This window comes from Hesperophylax consimilis, chromosome 19, assembly GCF_061612785.1.
Source record: "Hesperophylax consimilis isolate HC1 chromosome 19, BYU_Hcon_1.0, whole genome shotgun sequence".
Lineage (NCBI taxonomy): Eukaryota > Metazoa > Arthropoda > Insecta > Trichoptera > Limnephilidae > Hesperophylax > Hesperophylax consimilis.
The window spans coordinates 28445165-28472554 of record NC_142854.1 but is presented as its reverse complement, the minus strand read 5'-3'; the positions used below and the strand labels follow the sequence as shown (position 1 = coordinate 28472554).

At 35.5% G+C, this 27390-nt stretch overlaps 3 protein-coding genes across 6 annotated transcripts in view; 2 read left to right on the top strand and 1 right to left on the bottom strand.

Annotated features, from left to right (window-relative positions):
- Positions 1 to 8708, top strand: part of LOC149415071 (glucose dehydrogenase [FAD, quinone]-like) — a 44878-nt gene extending 36170 nt beyond the window's left edge. Inside the window, exons 3-5 of the mRNA XM_089642880.1 lie at positions 126 to 328; positions 5190 to 5339; positions 6372 to 8708. Coding sequence (XP_089499006.1) covers positions 126 to 328; positions 5190 to 5339; positions 6372 to 6584 — 566 coding nt within the window. The 3' untranslated portion in view covers positions 6585 to 8708. The remainder of the gene's footprint in view (positions 1 to 125; positions 329 to 5189; positions 5340 to 6371) is intronic.
- Positions 8709 to 15509: 6801 nt separating this feature from the next.
- LOC149415070 (large ribosomal subunit protein mL51-like) lies at positions 15510 to 19862 on the bottom strand. Its single transcript, XM_089643225.1, has 4 exons — positions 19650 to 19862; positions 19338 to 19466; positions 18695 to 18842; positions 15510 to 15698 (listed from the first exon to the last, which is right to left on the bottom strand). Exons 1-4 carry the CDS (start codon positions 19709 to 19711, stop codon positions 15555 to 15557), a joined length of 483 nt encoding a protein of 160 aa, XP_089499351.1. The 5' UTR covers positions 19712 to 19862; the 3' UTR covers positions 15510 to 15554.
- Positions 19863 to 21260: 1398 nt separating this feature from the next.
- On the top strand, positions 21261 to 26953 carry LOC149415069 (uncharacterized). Of its 4 annotated transcripts, none has more exons than XM_089642886.1 (2): positions 21261 to 21346; positions 25238 to 26953. In XM_089642886.1, exon 2 carries the CDS (start codon positions 25271 to 25273, stop codon positions 26444 to 26446), a length of 1176 nt encoding a protein of 391 aa, XP_089499012.1. In that variant the 5' UTR covers positions 21261 to 21346; positions 25238 to 25270; the 3' UTR covers positions 26447 to 26953. The 4 variants fall into 4 exon arrangements, with proteins under 4 accessions (XP_089499012.1, XP_089499014.1, XP_089499015.1 ...); XM_089642888.1 differs by having other exon boundaries at positions 21273 to 21346; positions 25223 to 26953; XM_089642889.1 differs by lacking the exon at positions 21261 to 21346 and adding an exon at positions 21365 to 21831.
- Positions 26954 to 27390: the final 437 nt, after the last annotated feature.

Here is a 27390-nt window from a genome sequence, read left to right as displayed (position 1 = left end):
AGGCAGAAATGAGACCGTTACCTTTTTTTATTTTGCTCTGTCTTGTTCTGTTTCATGTTTCGTTTTGATTTATTAGTATTATCTAATTATTCAATGATTAATCAAAATTGTTCAACCGTTTTCAGGTATAACCTCCGAGTTCACGGACCGTCTGTACGGCGACATACGCGACCGTGAAGCATTCGCGATAAACCCCATACTGCTAAGACCACGCTCTCGAGGTCGGCTCAGTCTGAGATCTGCCAACCCGTACGTCTGGCCCATGATGCAGCCAAACTACCTCGCAGACAGGAGGGACATCGACACGCTGGTGGAGGGAGCCAAGATGGTACGTATCGTAAGGCAGTTCGTACACGGAGATACTTACAAGTGTTGCGAAGGTTGAAGGTGTGTTCGGTGTTGGAAGTAAACCATGTAATATTTTATGTAAGTTGTTTTGATTAGCGCGTTAAAACGTAGCGCGTGGTAGACTGACTGACTACCTTCCCGCTGTCGCTTATATAAGGTGCCAATATGATTCAAGTTGCACCTAAGAACATTCCCGAACAATCTAGTTGCTATGACTACAAACATTGCCACCCGTAACGCTGAGCAACGGCCGAAATTTTTTTAATGTTCTATGGTGGCCTAGGTACCTAGCTGTCCAATACCTGCTGATTTTCTATGTTTTTAGTTGAAAACAAAAAAAAACAGTAACAAAATGTCATTAAAATTTTCTACTCTAAAAAATATCAGAAATCAATATATTTTTATTAAATGATTACCCCCCATATATACCCCTTGTGTATATAGTAGAGGGGTGTTATTTATTTAGTTACAAGAGATAATATTTTTTTTAGATTAGCTTGCACACAGGATAAAATGTCCCTCAGTCATCTTTGGGGATGCTGTGTGGGAGGTTTTTTAGGGAAATGAAGGAGAAGAAGTTTTGGGATAGAAAGGGGTATAAGGGGTGGGAAGGAATCAGAGGTCAATGTGTCCAGGAGCGACGGACGTATGAATCCATCCCTCCCACTGCGGTGCAAGGCGATGGGTCAAGAGAGTCCGGCTGGAGAGGTCAAAGGTATCCCTCAACTAGCCTAATACGATCCGGCCCACCACGCAGTGGTCCCGGACCAAAACTCAACGCCACTAACCCGGGCACCCCTGCTAAGTCACAAAACGTAGCAAACCATTTGGGGTGACCTATAGCAGGTGTGTCGGTAATCCAATAAATGGTTTCTGGGCGGTTTCGTTTGAGTTTTTTTTTTCATAATTTTACAGTATATTTTTTGGTTGTTTTCTTTAAGAGGAAGCTACAATCCAAAAATGTGTATATTCTTGGTATACCTTATATTGTAGGTAATAGGCATTCAAATCGCTTGACAAACGGAGTCTAGAAACGTTCGATTTCAAGCACCAAACTGATTTTTATTTATTTTCTAAATAATTTTATAAGAAAGCAAAAAAGTTAATCAAGTGAAACTGTCACAGATAATCTTGGCTATAATACTATTTTTTTTAAGTTGTTTCCTTTACGCGTTCATACATTTCTATAGAAGAAATATTTTTTTTAGTAGCTTACATTTATATTTTTTATTTGTATTCTACTCAAGCGAAAAGATAGAAAAACCTCCAATTTATCTAAAGCATATTTTTTGGTTAAAGATTAATCAAAATAATGATTTAGAATTAAGCTTCGCCAAAGCTATTTTTATGTGATTTTATATTTTCTCTAATTTATCAAAGAATTTTGTTCGAGGGCAATTATTTTTATTTTCTTGTTATTCAAATAAATACAAAAATAAATAAATGAATCACTGTCACACTCAACCTTGAATAGAAGACCAACACCATTTTCAAGACTGATTGTAAATCATTCATTTTCATTACCTAATAATCCTTGACAACAATAGTTTCAGAAATGTCTTAAATATTCATAATACGGAAATTAGAAGATGGTCGAGTGGGAGCGGAATTATTTAATTGTAAACACTCATCTTCGATTTGGCAGATATTAATGCGTAATCACAAAGGAAAACATTTAACCGATAGTAAATTGATTGCATAAGTATGTACAACGATGTTATTAGCATAAGTTATGATGTGTTAATGTTTTGTGTTGATGAATAAGTTCCTAGTGACGTCGCGTCGGTTTCCTAGGAAAATAGTAAATATTTTACCTGTACACGTATTAATGCTTTGGTTTTGGTGTTTTATTGTTTCATAAAATAATATATTTGATTTTTTATGATAAACTAATGTTTATAAGACGAGGTTTTATGCATAGCATAAAGGATAACAAATAATAATATGTTATTTCGGCTACTGGCATTATACTTAGCTCTCTCATTAAAAATTTAGGCGTATTAGATCTATCAAAAAAATTATAAAAATGCAAAAATCAGTCATTATAAATACATGTAGGATAACGAAAGATTTTTTAAATATTTATGTTGAGGGATCAGTAGGATTTATAGGCCCTGTTAGAAGTTCTACCGAGCCGAACCCTCTGATATGAAAATATCTGGAGTCGGTGAATTATTTTCCCATTTGATCTCTGGTGAGTTGACGTATTGTTTTTGTATTGTTTTGTATTTACTTTGCTTATATAATGCACTTGCATTGTATTGATTGACTAGATCAAGGCTGCCCAACCCCAGGCCCGCGGGCCACAATGTGGCCCGCGAACGAATTATAAGTGGCCCGCGTGAACCATTTTCAAAAAATCCGCCAATTTGAAAATGTGTCGCGGGCCCGCGGTAAAACAAACAATGCAGCTTGCGCGCGGTCACCAGTGTTGCCAACGAAGGCGATTTATCGCTATTTAGGCTACTCAGAACGAGAATCAGCGACGAAAAAATCTAACCTGTTGAACTTACTTTTTAAACAAAAATACACCGGTTTTTGATATAATATTTTTTGCGTCCGAAATGGAATCTTGTAGCCCCCCCCCCCCCCCCCCCCATGGAAATAGGAACCGTCAGGTATTCAGTAGCCCGCCAGTGATTCAAGATCGTCAATTTCGCCCAACTGTTAAAAAGGTTGGGCAGCCTTGGACTAGATCAGGTATGGCGAACCTAGGGCACGCGTGCCCGAGGTGGCACGTTTGATCATTTGGATGGCACACTAACGATTTCCAAGATCATTTTTTTTTTTTAATTTTTAAGTTTAAAAAATATATTTTTTTGATTTGACCAGTTGTTTCAAAAATATCTGAACAATCGTTCATATTCTTCTTTTCTTTTCAAATGTAACAGTCATTCTGTTGATTTTTTTTCAAACCAGAATTGGGTTGTTTCAACTCAAATTTAACTTACGTTGCAAAGCACGGATTTAAGTCACTGGGAGATGTTATGATTCTTGTAACAAAATTGATCAATTTGATATCTGCACGCGGATTAAACAAACGAAAACTTTTAGAATTGTTAAATGAGGTGAACTCAGTATATAAGGGCTTACTTATGTACAACAATGTGCGATGGTTAAGTCGTGGAAAATTTCTTCAAAGATTCGTTGAGTGTTTGGAAGAAGTTAGGCTTTTTTTAATAAATGAGAATCTCATTGAAAAATATTATGAGTTACTAGACCTCGAATGTCTTTCAAAATTAATGTTTTTTACTGATTTGTGCTTACATTCAAATGAATTAAATATTAAAGTGTAAGGCGTTAACAAAACAATTATTGTTATGTTTGATTTAATCAAAGCATTTCAAGCTAAATTACAAAATTTTGATCGTGACGTTGTATATAATACCTTCAAATATTTCCCAAATACAAAAAAACTTTATGCAGAAGAAAAGCCAGATCAAATCAAATTAACACAAGAATTTTTTGTAGTTATTCTATCGATAATCAACGAGTTTTCTTCGAGATTCAAACAATTCAGGAGATTTGAAAAGATATAAAAATTTATTTTATATCCAGATACACTCAGATGACCTCAATTTGGAGATTTTCGAGTGGCTAAATCTAGAAGATTTTGAAATGCAATCGAGTTCGCTATGGAAACAAAAAATTGTTGAAAGCGATCGATTAACGAACATAAATAATAAAAATGCAGAAGAAGAAATAATGAGAACTTGGAAAGCCATTCCAGAAATCTTTAGCGAGTTAAAAAAACTAGCGAGAGCAATATTATCAATTTTCTCTACTACATAATATGCTTGCGAGTCATTATTTTCAGAAATGAATTTCATAAAATGTGATTCAAGAACGAGAATGACTGATGAATCGAGTTGGTCGTGTGTGTCACTAAAAGTGACGAAATATGATCCAGATATAAAGAATTTGTCATCGAGTGTACAACAGCAAAAATCTCATTGATAAATAACAAATATGTATATTTATTGATTATGACTTTATTTTTATGAAACTCTATTGTAATTTTTTATCTTATGAATAAAATTTGAAAAAAAAAACTTTTTTATTTTATCTATTTGGTTAATTATTTTACTGCTTGGGCACGCCTCACAATCTAGAAATAATATTTGAGGATTTTTGGCACGCGGGCCCAAAAAGGTTCGCCACACCTGACCTATACTATTCAGAATCAAAACATTGCTTGAAATTGCTTTTGCTATGTTGTTTTCCCTTCATTATCACAACAATAATTGGGGATGCCGTAGTAGATGCGGGATGGCTCCAAAAAATTATTCTAAAAAATTTACTATCTTAAAAATTCTACTATTTCAAAAGTTCGAACATTAAAAAATATCAAAAATTCTTTCATTTCAAAAATCAAACATTTTAAAAATTCACAAAATTCAAACATTTTAAAAATTCACAAAATTCAAAAAATTATAAAATTTCAAAAATTCAAAAAATTTTAAGAATTCAAACATTTTAAAAATTCACAAAATTCAAAAAATTATAAAATTTCAAAAATTCAAAAAATTTTAAAAATTCATAAAATTCAAAAAATTAAAAAAAAAATTAAATTTAAAAAATGCAAAAAATTTTAAAATTAAAAAAAAAAAAATTCAAAACTTTTAATAAAACAAAAAATTTTGATAACAAAAAATTTCAAAATTTTTATTTTCAAAAATTTTAAAAATTCAAAAATTTTATTTTCAAAAATTTTAAAAATTCTAAAATTTTAAAAATTCTAATTTTTAAAAATTCCATAAATTTTAATAGTCAAAATTTAAAAAAATTCAAACTCAAAAATTCAAATTTCAAAAATTGTTAATAATGTTGATATCTTCTAGGCCGTCGCCGTGAGCCAGACGTCCGGCTTCCGGAGACTGAATACCACCCTGCACCAACGCCACTACCCCGGCTGCGAGACGCACCCCTTTCAGTCTGACCCCTACTGGGAGTGCGCCATCAGGCAGACCACCTCCACTCTCAGTCATATGGTGAGGAACCGATTAGCGTCCATCGTGCGGCCCTCGACACAAGCGATCATTCCTGGGCCTCCCGAACTATCTGTCGGGTTTTGTTTACATTCTGAAATCATAAATAAACCATTCACTAGATTGATAACTTCGATTGATTGTTCTAGGAGTTTCCGGATACAGTCTATATATATTATTTTTTATAATAAAGAATATATATTTACATTACAAAATATATTTATGTTCGCAATCTCACCAATGAAGAAACTGGTTCTTGTGCTTGGTGAGAGAGTTACACTAATTATAAGAAAAATAGAATCATTATGCTATAAAGTAAGTATATATATGATAGGAACAATATATAAAGAGACAAAATCTAAATACAGTGGAGATGAGTATAGACTGATAATAAATATCAATGAAGGGAAAAACAGGCAATTATTTAGTTGATTATTTCTGAAAGAGTAACTTTAGTTTTAGTTTAAGTTTGTTAATATCCTTTAATTTCTTTATTTCAATCGGAAGGTTGTTGAAATACTTTATTCCTAAATTTTTATAGTTATTTTGCATTTGTTTGGTATTACATTTTGGAATTTTGATATCGTATTGATATCTTTTAGATAAGTGGGTTTCAAATTTTTGGATTATATTATCTTTATAAATTTGGATAATTGCATTTTTCTTGAATATATCTTCTACTCGGGGCACCCCGAAATCTTTAAATAGCGTTTTTGTTGGATACGTGGAGGTTTTCAAGGATTACTTTGAGGATTAGCTTCTGGACCACTTTGATCGGGGTCAGAATCTTATTGTATGACCCCCCCATCCAATAATTCTGTATTGAATTAAAGACTGGATTGGTGCGTAGTATACTCTTTTTAGGTTATTTCTTTCTAAAATATTTCTTAATCTTATGAATATGTATACACACTTTCTGATACGCTTGACCAATTCACATATATGTCTTTTCCACTTCATATGTTGTTCTATTATCACTCCAAAAATTTAAAAATATTATATAAATATTTGATGAAACAAAATGTCTGTTTTCAGTCCGGGACGGCGAAGATGGGCCCTGCGAGTGACCCCGGGGCCGTGGTAGACCCCTCCCTGCGCGTGTACGGCGTGGCGGGCCTGCGTGTGGTGGACGCCTCCGTGATACCCGTCATACCGGCTGGGCACACCAACAGCGTAGTGTTTATGATCGGAGAGAAGGCGGCTGACATGATCAAACGCGACTGGGGGGCTGAAGTGGACCCCATATAAACCAGAATCTTATACTGAAACGTTTGCAGACGGTCATTCTCAGCAAATACCAAACATTAAAATTATTCAGTTACATGTATATAAGTCTTATGATGCAAGCCAATAGTCAATAATCAATCAAACTATATTTCTTGAACAAAATGATAGGATGTTAGACAATAGTGGTGATATGGGCATGTTTCAAGTTTCAATCGCATACCAAATTCCAAACAGATATTGTCTTTCGAACACGAGACAGTAAATGTTGACAAGTTTTGCCTACAGCAATATAAAATGCACAAATTGCACAATCAATCCACAATTTTATAGCAGAACGAAGCTCTTCGATGGCTAATTTACAAGCAATTTTATGAGTTCTGATGACAGTTCTTTCTTCCCGCTCAAAACAAAAGAACTCTTGTATGTGCTTGTATGTTTTCATTCAAAATCTTCTGTTCCATTTTTCAAATAATTTAAACTAAGTACCTAGTGATGGTTAGGAGAGGAAGGTAGGTACTGTGGATAAATGACATGACGGTAGGAACCAATTAAAATCCAACAACATCTTATATTATAGAAGTAATTTAAAATTATGTATTAAATGTATAATGCATTACTGCCATAATCTTGATATAAAGTAAAATATTGTAATAATTTATGCATTACTGTTATCTATTGACGTAAGTTAAAACTTTGTAATATTATAATAATTCTTCTTCTTTCGTATGGTGAGAGTGTCAGAGGGGGACATCTAGGTCTGCGAGCAAGTCTAGGGCCTCAGGCGTCGCCATTTGGACCTCATCAATCCCACCGGGGAATGAATGGAGCGGGCATTCGTTGACCACATGTTCGGTGGTCTGCACCGCCCCACATTCACACATCGCCCACTCTTTAAGGCCCCATCTGTGCATCATGTGGGCACAGCGGCTATGGGAGCACCTTAACCTATTGATGGCGGACCAGGTTTTGCGAGGCAATGAGAACCCAGGCTGTCTCTCGGTGGGGTCCTGTATGAGATGGGCATATCCCACGTTAGCCGTTTGCCACTCAAGTTTCCACCTGTCTTCTGGGGTGAGAGGTAATCGGAGGAGCCTCTCTCCTTATAATTATAATAATTTATAAACCCAATAATACTTTCTTAACCGTCGTCCCACGGGGTGGTAAGCAATCGACATAAACCGAATGCTGCAAGACTCTGCACAGAAAATTTTGTCCGCTGTAGTAAGTATAATAGTCTGCAGCGCAGTTCAATGTGGAACTTTTTTGCGCAGGATCTTACAGCATATGGCTTATGACGATTGCTTACACCGTCCCGAATGTGACGGGCTTATTCAATTCGGTGTCAATGCTAATAAATCGGCACAATTGTTCATAATATTTTGTACAATATCTTATTCCAAGTCTAGATTTAATAATAACTTTAAGTGTGTATAAAAATATATATTAAGCAATACTCTTTTTACCTCGATAGGCAAAAAATAGTAGAATCTGAAATTCTGTATAATGATTGGGGGTTCAGATGTTTTTCAACATTAGCTCCACACAGGAGGCACAGAGGCCTATGTCATCTTTGCAGATGCTGTGTGGAGGGTGCTTTTAGATAAAGAAAGGAGAGGACGTTCTGGAAAAGAAAAAGGCATAAGGGGTGTCAGGTTCAGTGTGTTCATGTATAAATCCATCCCTCCCTCTGCAGTACAAGGCGACGGGTCGAGACAGTCCAGTTGGAGAAGTCAAAAGGTCTCCCTCGACCTGTTTCTCCTGATTCGGCCTGCCATGCAGTAGGCGGACAGATGCAACCGACGCCAAGACCTCACTCCCCTGCTCTCCAAACTTAGCGAACCACTTGGGGTGACCTATTGCAGGGGTTATCCAATAAATGGTTCCCGGGGCGGTGGTATCCACACCCTCCCAAATTTAGTTTATCAACTCAACACTTGAAAGCATATTGACAATTCTTTAAACAGAAATCTTGAAATTGAAAAAAATTGAAACGTCTGAACCCGCTAATACGAGTATTTTGTTTTCGATTCAAGGAGGATTTTTAGTCAACTGTACATATTTTGTTAAACTTTTTAATAATATTTTAAAATCGTAGCACTTTAATTTAAAATTATTATTTTTTTAAGAAAATCTAGTCTTAATACATTATCTATGAAGTTAGAATAAGTAATTACATAATTTACTTGCCTGGGTGCGCAAATATTCAGTGTTTGTGAAAATGTTTGATGACATTAAATTAATATTATTTGTGATGTGATAAGTATGATAATTTTCTGACTAATAAATAATAACATACAAATTCAATTCATTATTTTCTTTTACTGCTTAGAACTCTTAAATTATATCTAAAAATAATACAACTAGGAAGAAATCAAGGATCGAATTCGAGAAGAAATCGTCGCTATATCCATTGAGATGTGCCAAAATGCGGCCGAAAATCGCTGTCATCAATGTATCACTGATGGGAGCCATTATCTTTCTGATGTAATCTTCAGGACTTGATGCATAAAGCGACTTGACGTACCAAATAAATCCCATTCTGTAGGTTGTACTGTTCTTTTTAATGGCCCTTCAAAACTGCACTGTCTATTTCGGCACACCCTTTATATTATCATAATGTATTTACAAAACTATTGCATTACATGGGAATCACGTCTCTATATTTCCCTTGACTCCAACAAATCCACGGGCCCAGATAACATTAACTAACTAACTAACTAACCATCACGTCGCTGCTGCAGGGGTAGGCAGAGAGGACGGACCGTTCATTCACATTCATACATCATCTCATACATACTCTTTTATTATTCTGACTCTTGACATGGCCCGACTCGAGTATCTGATTCACTTGATCGTGCCATGTCTTCCTCGGGCGTCCCCGATTTCTGCTACCATTTGCATTTGCATCATATATCCTCCTTACACTCCTTTCTTCGCTCATTCGCTCTATATGCCCAAACCAAAGATATTAGAAGAACGAGATATGCTATGTTGGCCGCCGGACCGTAGCCGGAGTACTAACTAATTAGGGTACTTTGAACGGTATCGGGACGTGTACGCACAGAAATCTGTTCTATGTATTAGTGCGGATACCTTAGCGATGCCTTAGCGTAAGCGAAGGTGTGCAGTAGTATTGGTGAACAAAACCGGCGACACTCGGCAAAACAATTCCACTCAGTACGAACTGCGCATAGCACATCTCGTTCTTCTAATATCTTTGGCCCAAACCATCTAAGCGTCCCTTTCTTAATCTTACTCATTATGCTTACATCAGCCTTGCACTCTTTGCGGATCTCCACATTCATCACATGATCATACACGGTGTTACCACACATACGCCTCAGGGATCTCATTTCAACAGCATTCAATCTACTTTTATCCTTTCTTTGCCAGTTCCATGCCTTACTTCCATACATCAGGGTAGGTACCAGCACTCGATTGTAAACTGCTAACTTCGCTTCTTTGGACAATTTTTTGTTAGCGCCAACTGCGTTCAGTCCTCCATGAATGGAGTTACCTGCATTTACCCTTCTTTCAATATCTCTGTCAGCCTTCCCATCTCTCTAGAACATACTTCCTAAATACACAAACTCATCCACATGCTCCAAGTATTCCTCAGCAACAACTATATTGCTCACTGTTTTCGTACTCTCTCTTTCAAACACCAGATAACATCCCTCCAATATTTCTCAAACAATGCGCCTCTACAATATCAGAACCACTCACAATATTATTTAAAACTGTTAACTGTATTAATTAAGACCGAGAAGCAAGTTGTTGAATTGGTTCTCAAGTTGCTTGTCTAACAGAGCCTTATTCGTCAAAATTGAATTAGCGTCATTGATTGATCCCTTCGCACAGGTCGAAAAAGACATGAAATGCGCGCCCAGTACACGGTTGATATTTATGACATGAGAAATTAGATGACTTAACATGGGGTTACAAATTAACATCATTAACACCCTTAATCTAAGCATCCTAAAAGGCCGATTCCCCGACAAACTAAAACACGGAATCATAATCCCAATATTTTTTAAATTTTTTTATATATACAATAATATTATTATTGGGTTTATAAAAACAGTTTATTTTTAAACAAGTTCTGCTGTGTAATTATTATTACGCGTGACAGCTGTTTCGCCCTCTAAAGGCATTATCAAACTGGCCTTTAGAGGGCGAAACAGCTGTCACGCGTAATAATAATTACACAGCAGAACTTGTTTAAAAATAAACTGTTTTTATAAACCCAATAATAATATTATTGTATATATAAAAAAATTTAAAAAATAAAATGGAGTTCTACAAATTAAACTTAATAACAATAAATAATCCCAATACATAAAGGAGGCTCTAGAGCGGACATAACTAACTATCGTCCAATTACATTACTAAATTCACTATCTAAAGTCTTTGAAAAAACTATTAATAATCAACTAATCGAATACCTTGAACAAAATAACATACTATCACTCAACCAGTTTGGATTCAGGAAAAATAAAGGCACCTCCGAAGCCCTGGCAACAGTTACCGATTTTCTAAATAAAAACTTAGACAAGGGATCAAAATGCATATCAATATTCTTAGACCTGTGCAAAGCATTTGATACTATCTCTCACTCTAAACTTACAAAAACTATCTAATATACCAATATTGAATTTTATACCAATAAATGGTGATGAATTTGCTATTATTAGCGATTACCTGTCAAACCGAAAGCAAAGTGTGAAAATCAACAACTGCAATAGCAATCAATTAGCTACGGCGTGCCTCAAGGAAGTGTTTTAGGTCCTACCCTGTTCGTAATATACATAAATGAATTATGTAATCTTCAAATAGATGCCAAAATTGTAAGTTTCGCTGATGATACGATTCTCCTCTTCAAATCAAGCAATTGGAATGATGTATACATAAAAGCTAACAGGGGCATAACTGTTGTTAAAAGATGGTTAAACAATAATACACTAACAATGAATGTGACCAAAACTAAATACATACATTAAATTTAGTATTAATCCTTCCTTAAGAACCCCTGAAAATCAAATTAAAATATGTGCTTGCAACCTGACAAATACGATAACATGTGATTGCCCTTATTTAGAACAGGCTACTAAAATTAAATACTTAGGTATTATTTTTGACAGCAATTTAAAGTGGAAACAACATATAACCACTACAGCAAACAAACTCATTTACTTTTTTAGACAATCTCGCGACTTTCTCAACCTAAGCCAGCTCAAAACAATCTACTATGGACTTTGTCAATCTTTAATAGAGTATGGTATCATAGCATGGGGAGGAAAATCTGTGTTATGGACATTAGGCAACTTTATGGCAAAAACATACTAACATACCTTTTCAAACACAAAACTACTTTTGACAATGTCCAAACTGTTCGTGATACTAGAACCAAAGGACATAATCTCTTACAAATCCCTTTCGCTAAAAGAACTTTTGGCCAGAGAAATTTTAGATATTTTGCAACAAGGCTATATAATGCTCTCCCACTAGCCATTAGACTGAACGATTTTTTTCGTTAATATATATTTCGAAATATAAAACAGACATCAAGTCTTGGATCATCAGCCAAGACAGATCCAAGATTAAAATTTTTATAAAAATCCCCTCATAAGTAGGTATGTACTAGATGCTGATTAACCAATTAATCATTTATTATTATTATTTTTTTTTTTTTTCATTTTCACATTGTCATTTATGTAATTAAATATTATTTGTATCAAATAATATGTAAATATTAATTTATGTACTCAATACGTCTGTCTCGACACAGGTTTATCCTTGTGAGACAGACACCGAAAAAAAAAAACTGTAAAAAAACTTTATATTGTTAATAAAAAAAAAATTTAAAAATTAAAAGAGAAGATAAGTTACTCATACAACGCGCTTGATTTCACTGAACTAAGTCCAGTGGACATACTTGAGATTTAATATTGCACGTAAGTTCATTGGTCAGGAAAGCTGTCACGAATACGTCGCTCTAGGCTTTTTTTTGCAAAAAATGCCTTCCTGTGCTTTGAGAGGTGCACAAATCATTCTCGAGCAAAAACCAAATCTGATGGAATTTTTTTCCATGCGTATATGCTCAAAAATCAATAGGCCGCCGAATATAGAAATACGGGCGTTCATAATAATAAAGCAATTTCACCCGTATGCTGTGGGCTGTTATGTATAGATATTTCATTTATTTACGCATCGATTGTCTATTCTTTTCTAATGTATTTCGTTATTTCACTTTGCATTTAGAAACTGGAACGTGCTATATTTTTTGTTCGATTAGTATGAACATAACGCATCTTTGTATCTATGTCAATGCATGAGAATGGGTCATGCTATGACTCATTCTTGTAGAAATTATTTGCCGACCTCCGTTTCCACCTAGAACAACATGTTTCTATATACGATCAGGTTCACTGCTTTCTTTTCTCAAAAAACCCTCGACACACATTCCCATAGATGAAATGTGCCCTGAGGGAATTACTTTCACATTATAAACAGGGCTTCCCGTGTGTAATTATAATATCAATCATCAACCCTCAATCATCAATCATCAATCATCAATCATCAATCATCAATCATCAATCATCAATCATCAATCATCAATCATCAATCATCAATCATCAATCATCAATCATCAATCATCAATCATCAATCATCAATCAACAATCATCAATCATCAATCATCAATCAATCAATCAATCAATCATCAATTATCATTCCTAATTTACATTAATGATCTATGCCACATAGAATGTGACGGAGAAATCATCAGTTTTGCGGATGATACTGTTTTCCTTATAAATGGGAATAATTGGACAGAAACATTTAAGAAAGCAGAAGACACACTAAACAGGATTAAAAAATGGCTAGACTACAATTCACTTACACTAAATGCTAATAAAACCAAATTCATCAATTTCAAAATAAAAAATACAAAAAACTCTGAAGAAAACCTTAACTTAAAAATTCATAGCCCGCATCACTTAAAAGAGCATTGTTATTGTCCCTCATTAGAAAACGTTGACCATTTAACGTATCTAGGTCGAAATAGATGGAAATTTAAAATGGACCAATCACATTAGCTATTTAGATAATAATAAAATTAAAAAACTAAGTTATTTTTTCAAAACTATCAGGAATGTGCTCATTAAAAAAGACTTAATCAAAATCTACATGGCTCTCTGCCAATCACTGTTAGAATACGGTATTATCGGATGCGGCAGTGCAAATAAAAATATATTAAATCTACTAATTAAAACTCAAAAAGCCATAATGAAAATTATACTGAAAGTTCCTGTAAGAACTAGCACTAACGAAATCTTCACCAATCTTAACATCATGTCACTTAAACAACTATATTCTAAAACTATACTCATTTACATTCATAAGCACAAAACACAAGAAATAACAACAAACACGTACAATAGAAACACTAGATCTCATGATCAAAAACTAATCCAACAAATAATTACTAATACAACTTTTGGGCAAAAAAGCTTCTTATATCATAGTATTAAACTCTACAATAAAATACCACTCTCACTCAAAAACCTCAACACTTTAACATTTAAATCTCAAATAAAAAGCTGGATACCATAGACATATGAATATTAGTAGACCTGCCCTAAGTGATTAAAAGCGTATTATCCCCACTCCCCATACCGGTTCCATTGGAGCCGGCTGTGCTCGCGTATGGCCTCAAGTGAAATTTGAAAACGTGACGTCATCATTCTTGTGCGAACTATGGTCGAGGCATCATCGGTTCATTTTACGAAATAACACGGCAAAATGTTGACTTGTACTATGAAAACTTGTAAAAATAGATGTGAAAAAGAGAATAAACCCAATTGTCGTATTACATTCCATATATAAGCATTATTTTACTTTATTTTAAGCATATTCACATCGTATAATATGAATCAGTTGTTACTATCACATCGAGAAACGTCTGGACGCGAAACACAAAGCTGGTTGGTTGCTGGGAAGTAAATTATGAACATTTATAAAAGTGTCTTAACTAAATACTTAAACGAAATATTCGACTCTGAAAATAGAACCGAATTTTTTTGCCGAATTTGGACTTCGCAAATTTGTTCATAACGTGGCGAGTAATTTGCGCTCCCATGTAAAAATGTCTATTCATTCAAAAGCAGATTTTACTTTTAAGAAGTAAATGGTGATATTATAATGCGAGATGCCTATTTACTGTCAGATTGATTTATTGACGAATCACAGTCAGCTTCACTCCCTTCGTTCTTCAACAGTTGATTTTACCCCTCGCCATTATCTTCTCGTCTATTAATTCCTATGTCTGTGCTGGATACGTAATATAGGGAGATCTGAAATAGAAAATTTACTGAGATCAAACACAAACTAAAACAGAATCAACTGAACTATACCAAAAAACACTATCTTACAAAAAATATATATATATACTAGGTACATGATATATGTTCATAATTAAATTCATAATATGTAACTTTGATGTAATATTAATTTTCTTATAATTAAATTATACATAATATGTAAATGAAATCCTCAGCACGGGAGATCCCAGTGAGGATATCATTACATATATCTATTTGTCACAAAAAAAAGATAATAAAACACTTATTATTATTATCATTATATTATCAATCAATATAAATAAAAATGTTCATTTGTTCAAAATCTTGAATCTCCGAAAATTCTTCACCGATTGCTTTAAAATTTTGACACAATGTTGCATTCAAATACGCGTGTGTTTTTATGTACTTACATTATAAAAACGTCACCTTTACCAGGTAAAAACAAGCATCTTTTTAAAAACAGCGTCATCTATTTTTTCTCTATCTGCACAGCCAGACTGAGATACAGCAACGCGTGGCGGGGTACAGCTGGTAATAAATAAAATAAAACAAATGAATTAATAATTTTTCATATTCTTTATTAACAAACTAATTAACATGTTTAATAACATCCAAGAGTGGTCGGAGACTACTGGCGGGAAAAGCCCGTCTTGGTCTTCTGGTTGAGGTGTTTGTAGAGGAAGTTGAGTCTCTTCTGTAGCTCCTTCCATCTGGTCGGGCGGAACTGGGGGAACTCTGTGCGGCTGAGGAACTTCTTTCTTCTGATCAGAATCTGAAAGCAAACACAACCAAATCATCAGAGATGTGCAAAATGGGTACCCAAAACCATTTGAAATGCAAAATGGAAATGGGGCAAAACTTTTCCATTTGAAAATGCAAAATGGTTTTTAGAAAAGCATTTCAAATGCAAAATGCACAATACCTATTTTCAAAATGCATTGAAAATGCAAAATGGTTTCTCAGGTCAAACAATTAAAATAATTATAGAATTTTTAAACAATTTTGTCATTTAATAATGGACATCAATGTAGAACAAACATATTACATGATGGTTAATCAAAAAATGCCACGACTACGGATTATGAACCACAAAAAATTTGCGCGGGACAAATGTTGCCAATGTAAAAACATAGAAACTGCTATCTAACATTTGATATTACAGCGTCATGGCCCCATCTTCAGTATTTTTTTGTAATGGTATCACTCAATTGCCAGGGCTCCTACCAGGGAGCAACTTGACAAATGTAAACTATCGCTCATAGCGAGGTTGAGGACCGACTGATATTTGGGGCTTATGAAAAAAAGATGAGTCGAGATAGTAGGAAGAATGTTGCAAAAAAGCATTTAAAATGGAAAATGCATTGAGAAAAGCATTTAAAATGCAAAATGGAAAATACCCATTTTGGATTTATTTGAAATAAAGCACATCTCTGCAAATCATGAAACACCATCAATATATGTATTAATAAATACATAAATGTCTAATCCTCAAGCCATCATCGAAATAGAGTTCTCTTCAGTCATGACACAATAAAAAGATACTGGTTATTAAATAGTTGACATTCGAGAGCGCCACTAATATATTGTTATAATATATTTTTATATAAAACTGCACCAGAGTCCCAACTGCTCCAAGCTGTCTGAAGCCAGTGAGACTAAGACATCCCCAATTGGGGTATGTTGTGAGGCTAAAGGTAGTGCGGAGGGGAAGGGGATTGAGAAGAGGAAGGTGGGGAAATACCTGACTATTCAGATCTGGTCACCACACACGGCCAAGGCCATTCATTACAAGCTACGTTTCAATTCTGAATGGTGGTCTTACACCGGGGCGATATTGAGAGTATCTTCCAGTCATATTATTTTAATTTGTATATTGTGAAATAAAACAAGTTAATCAAATTAAATTTACTTGCGACCTCTGGCTTGCTAATCGAAAGCCTTACCCCTAGACCAAGGCTGCCCAACCCCAGGCCCGCGGGCCACATTGTGGCCCGTGAACGAATTATAAGTGGCCCGCGTGAACCATTTTCAAAAAACCCGCCAATTTGAAAAAGTGTCGCGATCCCGCGGTAAAACAAAAGTGACAGACCATAGATATCAGAAATCAGAACATATTATATGACCGACAGAGAGAGACTTAAAGGAGATGCTTATTACAGTTGTTTGAAAGCAGATTCCAGGACTTTGAAAGTACAAAACAAAATATAATTTTTTTTGTAAATCCTTTCACAATCAGTTTGACTGAAATAATTAGTAATCCTGCCAATATCCAGTTGGAACTCACTGAACTGCAAAATCATTCTGCACTGAAAAACCTTTTTGCAGAAAAAATATTTTCAAAGTCATAAAGTTCTTCAGAAGAATTTGGAGATTTCTGGAAATTGGTGCCAAATGAACACTTTCCCGCTATAACTGACCAGGCCTGCAATTCTGGAGTTAAACGATCAATCGTTTTTGTATGCGCCGTCTTCGAGTGAAAAACTACTAGTCGTCGCGACTAACTTTTTCGAATGTTTCAATTTTACGTATTCTTGAGCGTCGAACAGTCGAAGTTGGTAGAAGAGATGATTATATTGGCACCCCTGTGAATATTGTCTATGTTCCTGATGTTTTTGGGATTTCTATGGTGTGACTGTCAAACAGACAACAGTTATTCGTTATTCAAAACAGAAATGGCTGCGGGACATATTACAAATTGCCAAAAGCAACTCTTAATTGAGCTTGTAAGCTCCGATAAAGACTTAGTAAGTGGGAAATTTTCACCCACTTTTACATTTGCGGAATCCGCGCGGTAAAACAAAAATTGACAGCTAGACTAGATTTTGACAGCCAATTCCATAGAAACGCCAACAACCTACCACTCGCTGCCCTGTTTCTACTGGTTATACCCAGTAGTTGTTGTGTGGAATGACTTTTGACGTTTGGCGTCGAAGTATGTACCTACGACCAATTTCGGGAATAGCAACGACGACCAACGTACGTACTTTCAACGGCGATTACGAGCGCCCTCGATTCAAGAGTAGAGCCCCTGGCCTTTCAATTTTTAAGTAGTTTTGGATCAACGTATGTTTGTAAAATTTTTTTCTAATCTTAATTTTGTAAAAAAATAAATACCGCACATCTCTAACTAAGCAACATATGTCTTGTACAAATTACTTGCATTTAGATTATTGCTACATAAAATTTTGTTTCGTTATTTGGCAGTAGATGCTATTTATTTTATTATTTTGATAAACGGCAATAAAATTTCAATATGTTTACTTGTTTTTTGTATAAAACAAGACTTTAAAAAGCTTAGGTAACAAAAATAGGAACCGTCCGTATTCAGTGGCCCGCCAGTGATTTTTAAATCATCAATTTCGCCCAACTGTTAAAAAGGTTGGGCAGCCCTGCCCTAGACTATGGTGACCGCCAAACTGGTCTCAACTTTTAGTTTTTTTTTTTGCATTAGTCAAAATTATTTTCATCAGGGCCTGTCCTGAGGAAAATAATTTCCCTCGGGGCTATATCACCTTTGCTGTGTGGAGGAGTCTTTCTAAGGAAAGGAAGTTCAAGGAAGGAAAAATATCTGATGGGTCAGTGTGTCCAGGAGTGACAGAAGTATAAATCCATCCCTCCCACTGGGGTGCAAGGCAATGGGTGTAGAGAGACCTGCTGGAGAGGTCAAAACAACTCCCTCAACGGGACTTCCCCGATCTGGCCCGCCATACAGATGGTGGGCAGGCGCATCACCGCCAAGACCTGAACACACCTCACCAGTTAACTTACCTGGAACTCATTCCCCTTGATGCCGCGTATCCAGGAGGGTACGTTGTACAGCGTCTTGGTGGGGTGTAGGTGCCCCTCGTTGCCCAGGATGTCAATGTAGTCGTTCTGTCCAAATAGCGCTCGTTTCTGGTTCCAACTAGGAGAGGGTCTGAAGGGATAGCAAGAACGGTTAACAGACTGTATTTCATGACTCCATACTAAATTCCAATCTTCTTAGCTTCTTCCAATGAACTTAACAGCCTTTTCATCTCTCTTAAACATACTTCCCAATTAGACAAACTTATCCTCTTTCTCCAAGTATCCATCGTTTACAACTAAATATTTTCATGCTAACTACAGCATACGGGAAGTTTGGGCAATCTATTAAATTATTAATGATTTTATACGCCGTCACTGCCAAGGCCCCACTCCTCGACTGGAAACTTTGGTGGCGCGTTTCAAATGAGTGGGTACTCTCCATGCATTCTCATATACATGTATCCGAGGAAGTTTTTTTGAATTTGTTGTAATTTCTCAATGAATTTGTGCTGATATGGAGCCCATCACCTGAGGCGTATTCAATTTTTTATCGTATAATGAAATATTCACGCCTTGAAGGCTTTTACGTGTATACATTGTTGTAAGATGTTCATATTGTACAAACCTGTACTCCGGAAAAGGAATTTTAGTTCCGCTGACTACGTGAGGCAGGAGTCCTTCGCAGTGTATGATTTCTTTATATCCATGCCGCCTCACTCTCTGTTTAGCTAAAGTTTCAGCATAATATCGTGTCCTATAAAGAAAAAAATATGTAGGTTATATTATAGATTTAAGTTTTTGTTTGTGCATAATTCAATTCGAAACTGAATTTGACGAAACTTGCAATCAAAATAATTGAACAGCAATAATAATAAAGGTATCTGTCCTTGTAATGATATATTTCCTTTTCTACAAAAAATAAAATTGAGTTCCTAACCTCACTTGTGACTGGATGGGCCGCCAGAACGCGTTCAATAGGCCTTTCCCAATCCATGACATATTGATTAGAAAATTAATAAATTATTTTACAATTAAGTTTTGATTTATAAAGGCAAGTTGTAATTATGTTAATGGATAACAATTCAAAAAAAGTTTCAATTGATTTGACAGATAAGAGCATAGACATAAAGTTTATTTATGGACATTAGAAACAATCATAGACAAAGAAATACCACCATAAATAAACCAATCATCATACCACAATTTTTTTAAATTATTATTCTTTATTTTGGCTTTCACCCATTAGGGGTGATCTTGGCCATACACAATTAACATTTTTTTCTTATTAACAAATACAACAAATGACAGTTTAATTAAAAATATAGTTGTGAATTGAAATGATACAATAGATTATGCATCATAAACATAACATAAATAAACCTAACATAAACAGTACAGAACTGGTAACAGTAGGTAATCATAAAATTATAAAAATAGGAACCTGTGTACAATATTAATGGACGTTTTTCGTTATTTAACCAGAGATTTTTCAAAAATTAGTAGCGTTTTTTAAAACAGAACTATGAAATTGGCAATCTTATAAACAAATACAGCAAATGGGAGTAAATAAATGTGATTATAAAACATAAAGATAAACAAACATAAACATATCATAACATAACATTCACATAACATGAACATAATATATCATAAACATAAACATAACTTATCAAAAACAATACTGAGCTGGTAATAATAGGTAATTACAAAATTAAAAAAATGGCCAAAATAATAATTTCTACACTCGTCATGTACTCGATGACCAATCAAAATGCCAATGCATGTATTCATCATTTACAATGGTGTGCTCAACAAATGTGTCAGGTAGCTCCACTTAGAAATTGGAATCTCATGAATGCCCGAAAAGGCGGTGCTTTTATTTTTTCTAAGCATCTAGTTAGAATTTATACGCTAGAATTATATTCGTTAGAATCTATATTAAATTAAAAAATAGTTATATTTTACACAAAAATATACAAAACATGATAGTACAATAAAGACGAATTGTTTCAGAGAATTTGAACAATTCTTCAAATTTCAAAGTTAATTTTCAAGATATATGAAAGATTTTTTCAAGCTCAGTCACTATATTAGTTCCGACAAGCAACTAGCATATAATGATATAATATTAGAACTTGAATAGGACTTTCACAGAACCCGAAAAGGAACGTTGAGTTTTATGAATTGTTAAAATTCTGTGAAACAGCCCATCATAAATATGATATAAATTATTGTTAGTGTTGTTTCCGGTTCACCGTGTTTATAATGTATAATTTTTTTTAATAATAAACATGTAAAAATATTATTTTAATATAATGCTGATATACCTACGAATCCAGGATTTTTGCCTACTAGGTAGGTACTCATTTGCTAAACGCCTTTATTTCCATTGAAATTTCTAAATATTAAAATGAACTTAATTTTTAATTACTTCATAAAAAAATTCCGTTTTATTATAAGATTAAAAGGATATTTGTTGCGAAATGACATTAACAGGCTGGAAAGTGAAAATCAAACAATATATTATTTTTCAACGATTTTGTTGTCAAAACAAAATGGCCGTTGCGTGAGTCAATTAATCGATCTGTCGAAGTTTTGTTAGAAATCGTAATTTCCCATGAGAACCCCTATTCTGTGAGTAAATTTGTGATGTGATTTAATTAAAAAATGCTTCAATTCATCACACCCCCCCTTCTCGACACTGCCAGTGTTTTTCACCATTTGTAAACAAAGTGTTTTGAATTATCACCATTGATTTCTCGTAAAAAGGACGCGAACTGCTTGAGTGGTCTTCATGGTGGGCGATTTATGAAATTATCGCCACTCTGTTGATAATACATCCGTAATCCTAATAACAATGATATCTGTGCACCATTTTAAACGAGTTTTCATTTATATTTTACTGAATTAAAACCTGCATTCGGAATATTGTAATATTGTTATTTTTGGTGTTATTGCGCCAGCGAAAGTTGCATTGTTTTCGTTTGCGATGCAACGGCAAATGCATTTTTGTGCACGTTTGTCAAACTCGTTAGTGAATCAAAACCGATTGTAAAGACACTGGGAGCTGCGAGAGAGTGTGCTTTTTTACAAGATAGTAAATATATCAACAATAACAGGTGTGTGAGACACAACATAAACAAATGTGTTTAGGTAGTGCGTAAATGTTGACGGTAGTAAATTGTTGTCTTCATTGAAAGTCATTAAACTCAGTTCGTTAGGTGCGGGTTATCCGTTTTGTTTTTTTTTTTATAAATTCTACGAAAAATTTGCGTAATTGCGCGTCATTTTTATTGTGCGTGCAATATGGTGTAAACGTATAAAATAATATCTTATCGATTTTAAGCTCATAATTACGTCTAATAAAAGTTACCCAACCTCGCTTCCTGTGGTTTTGTGACTCGATCAAAACAAAGAAGTTTTCTCTCCCTTTTTATAACTATTCTCATTACGACGACTTTCTCATTTTAGGGCTTCCGTTGCTAGTAACTAATTATTTTGCAAGAATTACGAACAAACTGATATGATTTATTTACCATTATGAGATTATTTTACGAGAAAATTATGTTTTTCTGTCATAAATTGTGATCTGTGCTAGTACTTATTTCAGTACATATCATTTTAAAGAGACCCTTACATATGGAATGGTGTACTGACTGAATGGATAAAAAACTAATTTAATTTAAAATTCATTTTCTTTTAATTGATAAACGGATTTGCCTGTGCGTCTGTATGTGATAATAATGAACTGACATTTCAAATGGGTGGGTAGTGGAACAGTAATCATGAATTAAAATTTGCTATTCAAATTATATTGAGGTGTGTTATTATAGCCTTCTTGTAACTATGTTCCATGCAATTGAACACATCTTCAATTTCTGCAAAAGTATTGCCAACTGCATGCAATCTAGGTAGAAGGGAGTATCAAAATGACTCAGTCCTGATATTGTTGTTGAAAATTAAACAGAATTTTCGATCGAGTAGTTCTAATTGGTATGTTGAATGTGATTAGGCTCAGTAAATCAGGGCTGTCTATAATTCAATTAACAATTTTAAAAATAAAAGTGAGTGATAGCAGAAGTCGGGTACGCCCGATGAAGGCATGCCGCAACCAAGTGAATCAAATATTTGAATTGGATCATGTCTAGAGTCTGGATCATAAAATAGTATGTATGAGATGATATATGAATGTGAATATAGCAAGGAATGTGTGCCAAGACAGAATGTGGGTCAGTCTGCCCTCGCTGCCTACCCCTGCGTAGAAACGGAGTTATGATTAGTTAGTTAGTCAGGACTACTAGAAGTCGGTAATTTATTTTCAGTGCAGATATTTGGGACTAACTACCATAATATTTGAGGACCGCCGTGTTGGAGAAGTACGTCCTCTCGACTAGCAAGCTGTAGGTTGCGGGTTCAAATCCCGGCGTGCGCAAGTAAATTTTATTTATCTGTGTTATTTCACAATTTACTCATTTAAAATAACATATAGTATACTTGCGACACTTCCAAGAGTGGATGATTCAGAATTGAAACATTGCTTGAAATGGTTTTGGCCGTGCTTGGTGACCAGATCTGAATATCCATCTCCTACCCCTCCTCGCTACCTTCAGCCTCACAACATACCTCGCATCCGGCTCGAAGGACCATCAGTCAGTTGTAGGTAAAAGGCGCGGGACGCGGGCGGGAAACAACCGAACCAAATACTATATGCAACAATTATAACTGGCCCGAGCAGGGATGCCTTAGTCTCACTGGCTCTAGACGCTTGGGAGCAATTGAAACACTTCAATCTGTGACTAACTGCTATAATATTTACTCTGATTGCCCTAAATACTAATGGAGGCTTCTAATGTGGATTCTTCGATGGACATCTTCAATTTATCACTTGATAAATATACAAGATTGTTGCTGGCACACTTCAGTTATGTATAAACAAAACTGTTTGATTGTAATATCATTTTGTAAACTGTTCCTATGTAAAAGCCACTAAAAAGAGTGTTAAAAATAAATAATTACTTCACATAATAGAACTAACTGATTTTTTATCAGAAATTTTAAACTTTATTTATTTTTTTCAATATTGGTCCAAATTGGAGCATATTTTCAAAAACTATATTATGCATTAAGACCCCACAAAATTAATCTTGCTTACCTAAAATTAAATACGAAATAAGACCTTGTTTAATTTAATGTAATTCATGGTAAACAAAACACTTCCTTTTAATTTAAATAATTAATTAAAAATAAATACAGGTTTGACACTTGTTTTTAACTGACTAAATTAATAAATGTTAATGTTAAAAACGTGTAACTTTTCCATATTCTACAATGCGTAACTTACGAAAAAAAACAATCAAAATCGTGGGAAATGACACAAACGAGATGTACAACTTTAAACATTAAAATGGATCAAAATTAAACATAAACATTTATAAAAAAAGTTATTTTTATTCAAACAGAAGTCGGGGACGCCCGAGGAAAACATCGCACAATCAAGTGAATCAGATGCTTGAGTCGGGCCATGTCAAGAGTCAGAATAATAGAAGAGTATGTATGAATGTGAATGAGTCAAGGAGTGTATGGCAAGACCAAGTAGTTGTTAAGTAACATAATTAGTATCTTCGGGTGAAATTACTTACTTTTAGGATCATTTTTACCTTAACCTATGCAAAATAAAATATAGCTAAAAATTAACACGCATTTATGTTTTCACAATCTCCAACACATGTACATACAGTGTTTGTTGTACAGTAACTTTGTACACACTTTTTTGGTCTAGAAGAAAGAGAAAGGAATGAATTACAACATTTACATCAAAACAAGCACAAATACAATAAATATTCAAAACATTCTCATGTATGTGTATAAGTAATTACATTATTTTCCGCCACAAGCGACTCATGGGTAACCCGTTCTTCCAGCAGTCGTCTGCGCACTGACTGTCCTCAAACTTACAACATAGGTAGGTGAGGAACAGGGTCGGCAGCTACTGTGACGCTTGACCTCAAAGAGTGCATATTTTACAAAATAATGACATACATTTGCAGAGGGCGGCAGAATGCTCATAGCACTAGCGCTCTACGGTTAATAATTTTAGACAAAAAGTCTTAATGCTTTACACCTCTTGTTTGTCAATGTATCCTTGAGGATATTCTGTGGAAACAAATAAGTTATTATGAAAATAGAATCAGCTGGCGCACCGCAATAATTTAGTGCCTGCATACCAAGAATTAAATATATCCATTGTTTCGGAAATTTCATTCAATAGTACCGTTCCTCTTGTCATGCTGTCTCATATCTTGAACAAGTCGTGCCGACAACTATGGCTGAAGGATTTTAGAAGAATGTGAATAAAGCAAGGGGTATTCGCCAGGAAATAGTTGTGTAGAATTCTGTCTAAGGGCGCGGGAGTCAGTCAGTAATGGTTTTTTTTTCTCAAATGGTGATAATGTAAACATTAGTGGAATAAATGGATAATTAATTTTTGGAATGATCCATAATAATATTTAGTGTTGTTGATTTCAGATAGCACACGGCCTCCACTGCTGAAGTGGCACAATGTCAACCAAAAAAGAGTTGGAGAGATCTCACCACGGCGACAGAAAGGACCCCAATGATTATGAAAGTCTCATCTCGCCGCACAACATCTACGAGAACGCCAAGGGGCAGAAGATCCAGATCCAGAGCTCTGAGAACATCGCCAGCTTCTCAGGATACACCAACGCGGAGACCCAAACAAAGAATAATGAAGTTTCCACGTTTGCGGCGCACAGAACGCAAGCCGCGCAGCCGAACCTCGCCCCCTGGCACTATAATCCTTGGTGGATGCTGGCCTCTACCTCCCGAGGTTCATCCACGCACTCGGAGTACCAAAATGGTGCCAACAGCGGCGTGGACATTAAGATCAAACAGGAGCAATCTGCTCAGGAACAAGAGGAACAGATCGTCAAGAATGAAGTCATGGATCAGTTGTCCATCATTCCCATCATGGCGGGAATGCCCAAATCATCACCCACGGGAAGCGTGGAAGGCGCTTGCGAAGAATGCTCCGATCCATATTGCGACGCGAGCTCCGTAGTCTGTCGCAAGTTGTTCCATTGCCCGCACTGTCGCAAGAGCTACCCGACCATCTTGGAGTACAACACGCACTTGGCCGGAGTGCACCCGTCGCAGAAGCCCTTCCGTTGCCAGGTCTGTCTGGAGCCCTGGGACAAGAAGGCCCAGCTGCTGCGGCACCTGGAGGCCAGCCACACACGCAAGGACATGAACAAGTGCGCCGTGTGCTCCAAGTACATCAAGGACAAGAGTAATCTGCGCAAGCACATGCAGGTGCACACGGGCCGCGTGCCGCAGAAGCAGTTCAAGTGCGATCTATGCAACAACAAGCGCTACATGTCGCTGGACCGCCTGAACAACCATCGCATCGTGTGCACCGGCGAGAAGGTTCTCAAGTATTGCGACATGTGTTCCAAGGTGTTTGACAACACGCGCTCGCTGAACAGCCACAAGAAGGTGCACGCCAAGGAGCTCAAGTGCGAGCTGTGCGGGGAACAGTTCCGGTCGCTGGAGCACCTCAACAACCACAAGGTGGTGTGCAAGTTCGCCACGCGCTGCTGCAACCAGGCGCCCAACTGCGAGCACGAGAAGGCGTACCTGAACCTGCCGTACGGCGTGGACAGAGCGTCGCGCGCTCTGGACGCCACGCTGTCGGCCCTCAAGAGTCAGATGAACTGATGAAGTGTTCGCGTCTAGCGTCTGCGCTCTGGAGCCAGACAAAGTGGACTGTACACTTTAATATATATATATATATAGTATCTTCGCCTTCCGTCTTGGCAACATACATTATGTCTAGTGTTTTGATACTTTTGAGAAACTATCAAGATCACATAGCTTTATGGGCGCGTCGTCGCCGCACGACTGAAATCCACGGAGGGTGACGCCGCGCCAAATACATTTTATACTTCATTTTAGAATCATATCCATTTGGTTAATTCTAGTTTAGGCTTAAGTTCGCAACATTTATTTATAAGTACATTATTTCTAGAGGTTTCCAAATTTTATTTACGACAAATGCCCTTTGCCACTTTGCACTCGAGAATTTTTCGTTTTTATTTTTCTCAAAAAAATTAAACAAAATTATTTTATACAATAGTAATAATATATACATAAATGTTTTTTGCATAATAATATAATTTCTTTATCATCGTATTTAAATATGATATAAAATGTTCTGCAGTGCAATAACGCAATATTTATATATTTTTTAATATATGGTTTTATATATTTTTTAATATACATTCTCGCAACGGACATTTTTTTTTTTTTTTTACATGAAGTTGGCCAAAATCGTGTTCAATTTTTATCTGTAGGTTCATATTTTATAATTATCGTTCAATTTAAGTGAAAATTATAAATTAATTATACTAAAGTAAAGTCTGCGATTGCAGTGATTCCAAAATGTACAAATTGTCGCTATATTTTTATATTTTATTTTTATTATTTCGTGTTCACGTATATTATTTCTCATCATCGCCTTAGCATGTTTATTGAATTCTTCATTTCGCTGTTATCGATTGCTTAGAATTGATCGCCGAGTCTCGAACCCAAAACCATAGAAAAATGTACAATACAACCCTGGTAATCCAAACAAATTCACAATATCACCGACAGAAGACGCC